Source organism: Paramisgurnus dabryanus, chromosome 13 (assembly GCF_030506205.2).
Source record: "Paramisgurnus dabryanus chromosome 13, PD_genome_1.1, whole genome shotgun sequence".
Lineage (NCBI taxonomy): Eukaryota > Metazoa > Chordata > Actinopteri > Cypriniformes > Cobitidae > Paramisgurnus > Paramisgurnus dabryanus.
In genome coordinates, this window is record NC_133349.1 from 2,797,676 (window position 1) to 2,804,389 (window position 6,714).

Genomic DNA, 6,714 nt, shown 5'->3' on the forward strand with positions numbered 1-6,714 from the left:
TATCTTTACAGAAAAACTATAATGCAAAGCATTGGGAACCAGAAATCCTCATCAAACTTTTTCTGTTTTTTCATCCCAGATTGGTTTGCATGAGGCTGTTATTTTAGTTTTATTCTGTAAAGACTTGTTAATGTTTCATGCTCATTTATCTTTGAACAAACTGTTGTAAATAACATACATTTAAATCTACAGTAAGTTACTGGCAAACAGCTGCCTGAAATACTGTAATTTCTACCGAAGTTTTTTTTTTACAGTGATCTGTTGGGTTAAATTAAGCAATTTAATTGATTTTACGTAACAATGGAATAAAACCACCCAGAACAGATTAAATTACAACCCAACAGTTTAAGTTCGACTAATTTTTTACCTTGAGTGTAGGCTTAGCTTTTGTGGTAATTGTGTGTTTTTTTACCGTCAAAACAATCTCTGTTGATATACTGCATTATGATTTTGCATTGTGTGTTGAGCATTTTACTTAAATGAAGATACCAAGATATTCAACATTGCACTGATAACAACTGTACACTGTAAAAAAAATCTCTAGAAATGACAGTATTACTTGCAGCTGGTTGCCAGTAACTTACTGTAGATTTTACATTATGTTATTTACTGGCAACAGTTTGTTCAAAGTTAAATGAACACATTAAACATTAACAAGTCTTTACAGTAAGTTACTGGCAACCAGCTGCCTAATTACCACTAATTTTTTACACTGCAAGTGTTTGCTGCTATTTTGCTTGTGAAACTCTGATGTGTCTGTTGTATAGCTTTAAAACGCATACAACCTGTGATGTAAATTGAGTTATGTGAAAAACTAACAGTGATTAATAAATGTAAGATTTTATAGCAAAATAAAACAGTTTTAGGTGAGCTATGTTTAAAATTTTTGGTTTTACATAAATGAAACATTAGAAACACAACAGAGACCAATCAATGTAAATGTGTAGTGATAACATACTACGCACTTTCAATTTCCAATGGACAACTAACCATAACTGTAATTCAGATACTTAACCCTATTTAATAAACCCTAAACCTACAAAAAAGGTGGCACACTTAGGACTAAAATTTTATGCAGTTGCTACGTACACAGTCAGAAAAAAAATTGTCAAAAGTGGTCCCTAGCGATCAGTGGGGCAGTACCCTTAAAAAGGTACAAATATGTACTATTATGAACTTTTTACTATAGGTGTACTTTTACTTTTTGAAGGGGTACCACCCTAGTGACAGATGGGAACCATTTTTGACAATTTTCTGACTTTGTAGGCCTGTCTGTCTTATTCACATAAACATATCTTATCATTTTATCTAATGTGTGTAGTGTGTTTAGTTTTTGTCAGGATGTACAGTTTCATGGGAGGGGGTTTGTTCTGTGCCATCGTGGGCAACATCCTGCTGGTGGTTTCCACGGCGACGGACTACTGGATGCAGTACAGACTGTCCGGCAGCTTCGCTCATCAGGGCCTGTGGCGTTATTGCATGTCCGGCAAATGCTATACGCAGACCGACAGCATCGGTGAGTCTGAGACATTGTGTCTGTCGTTTTTATAAATATGACTTTTCAAGAAAAAACTGTTTTAGTGACACAATTAGCTTTACAATTTGGGTTAGTGTTAAGTTACAATCAATGTAAGTCTAAAATATATACAAAATATTATTAGTAGTAATGTAATCCCCCATTTCACAGTTTCATTTTTCTCCACATTAACATAACTTTTCCAGTGGTTTGTGATGTGTTGGGTGATTCTGTTAAATAAAGTCTATATTAAATGTAATATTAAGCTTTATTTCACTGTAATAGTCATATTAGAAACAGGTGTCCATGTATTTCTGGTCATCCAATGTAATTTCATGGGAAAAATTTCTTGTACTTTACTCTTCATTTCTTTTTGGTTCCAGCTTACTGGAACGCGACCCGAGCCTTTATGATCCTGTCTGCCTTGTCGTGTTTTTCGGGAATCATCGCAGGAATTCTGTCCTTTGCTCATTTTTCTGCCTTTGAGAAGTTTAACCGTTCCTTTGCTGCAGGAATCATGTTTTTTGTTTCCAGTAAGTCTTCAAGTCATATGCTTATATTATTTCCTTTGCAGGAATCAGATAACAAAACCAAGTCACTTGCATGTTGTTGTCAGACATGTATATTTCATCTCAAAACTCTTTGAGATTTGTTCATGTTGAATTTATTTTAAATCTGGTTATGCAACTGTCTATTTTCTCTTTAATCTCACCACAACCTCACACCTTTGTTGGTGAAGACAATATGAACTGTCAAGACTTCTTTATGACCTCTGGTTTTGTGATATTGCTGCTTAATTTATCTTAAGACACTTCGATCTGTCTCAAAACATGAGAGAATATTCTTTTATAAAATATGAATATCATAAAGTTAGTTTCATGCCATTGCTTTTGGTCTAGATAAAACATAAAAGTTAGTGTAGGGGTGTGTCCAGAGATGTGTTGACTTTCACAAATACTTTTTATAATTTATTTATTTATAGTTAATCTTATTATCTCATAATTAATTATTATTATTTTTTACATATTAGGCATCGCTATTAAGATATTAAGACACATAAATGAACAAAAACAAATGTGTACATCTAAATGAAAATTATAAATATGATGAATAACAATAGATCACAGTACAAAAGTTATTTGCTATATCTCATTTATTTTTCATGTATTTCTCTTCAAGCACTCTTTGTTCTTCTTGCTATGGCAATTTACACCGGGGTGACCGTGAATTTCCTAGGAAAGCGTTTTGGTGATTGGCGTTTCTCCTGGTCCTACATTCTGGGCTGGGTCTCTTTGCTCATGACTTTTTTTGCAGGTCAGTAAGGATCACATACTGTACAAACATTGAACATCCAAATAGACTTTTATGAGTCTGACACAAATGTGTTTTGTTTTCTCAGGTATATTTTACATGTGTGCCTTCAGGATGCATGAATGCAGAAGAGTGGCCGGCCCTCGCTAGAGCGAATTAAAGCATTATCTTTATATCAAGCTGTCTATTTATTAGACTGCCATCCTGCTTTAAATTTGAAAGTAAATGAAGCAAGGAGTCTAAATCATAAAAGATTTCGCCTTCAGCCTCTGCAGCTTCCCCACATGATGTTACAGCATTACTTTAATCTGTTTAATCTCTATACAAATTTCCCCCTGATGCACATTTAAAATGCAAATTATAATCCATAGTCAAAACTGAACAATATTTCATGCACAGACGCAAAATCTTAAATAAAATTTCACAGTGTTTTCTTGTCAGTTTGTTTGTTGTTTATTATTTGATATACAAAAACAAAGATTTTTTTTATTACAAGGCAAATGTTAAATGCTCTCTTATTTATATGTTGCTTTGGATAAAAGCATCTAATGAATTAATAAATGGAATGTAATGAACTTTAGCACAAGATAAGAAAACATTATATTGCTAAGAGGCTTAACTTGCAATCCTGGAAATTAGGAATATTGTCATCTAGTAAAAGCACAGACCATCATCTGTTTTAGACAGAAATATTGTTCAGATTTTCAGCTACACTTTTACTAAAGCAACTTGCAAATAAGGAAAACAATTTTGCGATTGATCTTAAGGAGACGGTAATATGAGAAGTGCTACACAAAGTTACAAAAAAGAGAAAATCTGAAGAAAATATTTTTTTTAAATAGTGAAAATCCAATATGTGTTTCTGTCAAGTCTTCACAAAAAAGATGCATGTTTAGCAGTTTGGCAATATTTTAGACAAAGCTGACTAAACAAAGTTTGTAAAGTTTATGCCCTTTTGTGAGCAAACTACAAGACGCCACTCAGTTCTGGATGGGGTGATGTGTAAATCGTCTAAATAATAATAGATTTGAGATTTAGATGACTTTAAAGAAAAAATACAATATAGTTCATTTCATCATTTTCAGAAGACACATGACATCCAAGAGGAGACTTTTCTTGCCATTGATAGCTGTCTATGTGAAGCAAATCTAAAATAGCAAATGCAACACTAAAAATACTACTTTTAAGATCATATTTATTATATTTAAGTGATTAGAAGAATAAAAGCACATTAACTTAAGAAACTGTGCACCTTCCCTAACCCTTAAAGCCACCCAAACATGCATCTGTGGTGATGTGATGAATTCTTCAAACGCGTTCAAGGTGATATGATGTTCATCTCAATTGCTTTGTCTTTAACTTTCTGAAGTCCGATATGCAACATATTGAGGACAGAAAAACTGTTTTTATCACGAAAAGTTGAAGAAGAAAAGTAGAAAACGATGGGATCCAAAGAGGTGTTGAGAGTGCACATCAGGAGCGCGTAGGCTCTCCACGACGGACTCATGTTGGTACTGTAGGTGATCAGATGAGAGACGTTGTACGGTAGAAAACACACCAGAAAAATACTCAATGTGCCGAATGCCATGCCAATGGCTCTCTGCTTTTTGTCTTTGGACATCAGGGGTCTGGTGTACAGGAAGTAGATACAGCTAGCGTAACAGAAGACACAAATCAGGAGCGGGACGAGGTACAGAAGCGTAAACAGCTCAAGTCGGAATGGCATCAAAACCCTTTTCTGTTCCTCTGTGAAGTTGTCATAGCAGACCGGTCTGGGAGCGGTGCCGTTTGGCTCAGGCATCTGAACCACATAAATGACTAAGCTCAGGTTTGAACCAGCGATGAGCCAGATGAGAACGCTGCCGGCCATGGCGTACACCGGCTTGCGATTATTTCTGTATTTGATAGGAAAGACCACTGCAAAATAGCGGTCCACCGCAATGGCCATGAGTAGCAGGGAGCTGGAGTAAATTGTGGTAAAAAACACATAGGCGGTCATTGAACATAAAGTCTTTGATAAGTACCATTTCATGCCCATCACAGCTTCATACATCTTGAGGGGCAGGAAACACAAGAAGATGAGGTCAGAAACCACCAAGTTGAAGAGCAGAACGTCTGTCGGATTGGGTTTGTCGCCAAGTTTCTTAAACAGCGTGGACATGGCTAAAACATTGGATGGAAGTCCCACCAGAAACGTGCAGATGTAGACGAAAAGAATTAACCACTGGTTAACCACCACCATTTTGGGAGATCTCTGCAAAAAAAAGGGAGGTTTATTTAACTTGTATGATTCAGAATGCACAAAATATTATTTAACACTGAAGGATATTACAAACAAAATAAAGTGCCTGTGAGGTTTTCATTGAATGTTTGCATCCCATGCATGTTCCCAGTAGCCTTCACTTACCACAAACTTCCCAGCCTCTAAGATTATTTCTGGTGTTTCGCAATAAAATTGTATTGCGAAAAAGTTTCCTATGGTCACACTGAGTACATATCAGTGTATACGAGAGTCTTATGTTGTAGGTTTGGGTTACTGTACAGTAAGTGGGAGCTGATAAGATATCATTATATTATAAAAGACTAAACTAAACCTTAACTAAAATGCAAAACTCTTCTAATGTTTCAATTCAGGAGGCATGCAACATAATATCTAGATTTGTATAGGTGCAAATAAAATGCAAATCTAAATGCAAACATTGTTATCGGAATATGTGTTTTCATAAATAACAATGAACATGTTAAAGTTTGTGTGTTACGCTTCAATTCAAATTCTAATCCTAAAACACAACAACAGCAGCAGTCCAGCAGTAAATACTGTATGTAGACTAACATGACAGTAATCCAAATCAAAACTTTTTCATAAATTTAACTTAAATATAAAAAAAGTATTTGTATACATAATAGTACCTGATATTTTGGTTGAATTTGCCTTAATCTGGACGACAAAGTAACAGTTGATCTTCTGGGATGTCCTGGCAAAATTATTTAAGCGATGAGAACATCCTGAACAATCAACACAAGTGCAATGCAAATATTACTGTCAATCATGTGTCCTATTATATTACACTTTTGACTGCTGATCATGCACAGATTATTACATTTACATTTATTCATTTAGCAAATGCTTTTATCCAAATGAGAGAGCATGTCAATGAGCTAACAACACGTGTAGTCTCCAAAGCAACCCATGGAAAAAACTTTCTCTGGCCAAAATAGTTTTAAATATATGCTAAATACATTTTGTAGAAAGTAAAGCTTCATTAAATATATTTTTGAATTTGAAAATATATTTTGTTTTAACCTTCAAAATGTATTTCAGGGGCAACAAATATATTTCTAATTTTACAACCCATACAGCAAAAAAAAAGATTTTTTTCTTGGCCAAAATGTATAAAGTATAAGTATAAAATGTATACGTATAAAATATAAAATTACAAGTATATATTTTGCAATTGAAAATATATTTTATTTAAAGTTTTTAAACCTGTTATGTTTACAGGTTTGTAACATACAAAGTTATTCTTTCAATGTGACGTGAATAAAAAAATGCTTTAAAGGGGACATATCATGCAAATCTGACCTTTTCCATGTTTAAGTCTTATAATTGGGTCTCCAGTGCTCCAGTATCAATCTACAAAATGTGAAAAAGATCAACCCAGTAACCTAGTTTTGGTAAAGCATTCTCTGCATTCTCATTTAAAATTGGACTCCCCTTGTGATGTCAGAAGGGGATAATACCGCCCCTTAATCTAACCAACACATTGTCATTTAGTCCAGAGATCAACTCATTTGCATATAAAGGACACACCCAAACAGCACATTTTTGCTCACACATGTGGTAATTAAAAAATGTTATAATAAATTATATGATACTTTGAGCTAGA

At 34.3% G+C, this 6,714-nt stretch overlaps 2 protein-coding genes across 2 annotated transcripts; one reads left to right on the forward strand and one right to left on the reverse strand.

Moving 5' to 3' along the window:
• The first annotated feature begins 1,252 nt into the window (after positions 1-1,252).
• On the forward strand, positions 1,253-3,619 carry lim2.5 (lens intrinsic membrane protein 2.5). Its single transcript, XM_065239913.2, has 4 exons — positions 1,253-1,516; positions 1,900-2,049; positions 2,696-2,830; positions 2,916-3,619. The coding sequence occupies exons 1-4, from the start codon at positions 1,312-1,314 to the stop codon at positions 2,975-2,977; spliced, it is 552 nt and encodes a 183-aa protein (XP_065095985.1). The 5' UTR covers positions 1,253-1,311; the 3' UTR covers positions 2,978-3,619.
• A 466-nt stretch (positions 3,620-4,085) lies between these two features.
• Positions 4,086-5,069, reverse strand: LOC135717733 (free fatty acid receptor 2). Its single transcript, XM_065239911.2, has one exon. It carries the CDS (start codon positions 5,067-5,069, stop codon positions 4,146-4,148), a length of 924 nt encoding a protein of 307 aa, XP_065095983.1. The 3' UTR covers positions 4,086-4,145.
• Between the last annotated feature and the right edge of the window lie 1,645 nt (positions 5,070-6,714).

Coding starts and splice junctions, on each gene's coding strand:
- lim2.5 (XM_065239913.2), top strand. CDS start 1,312: ATGTGTGTAGTGTGTTTAGTTTTTGTCAGGATGTACAGTTTCATGGGA. Junction 1,517..1,899: donor TACGCAGACCGACAGCATCG/GTGAGTCTGAGA, acceptor TTTTGGTTCCAG/CTTACTGGAACGCGACCCGA. Junction 2,050..2,695: donor AATCATGTTTTTTGTTTCCA/GTAAGTCTTCAA, acceptor TTTCTCTTCAAG/CACTCTTTGTTCTTCTTGCT.
- LOC135717733 (XM_065239911.2), bottom strand. CDS start 5,069: ATGGTGGTGGTTAACCAGTGGTTAATTCTTTTCGTCTACATCTGCACG.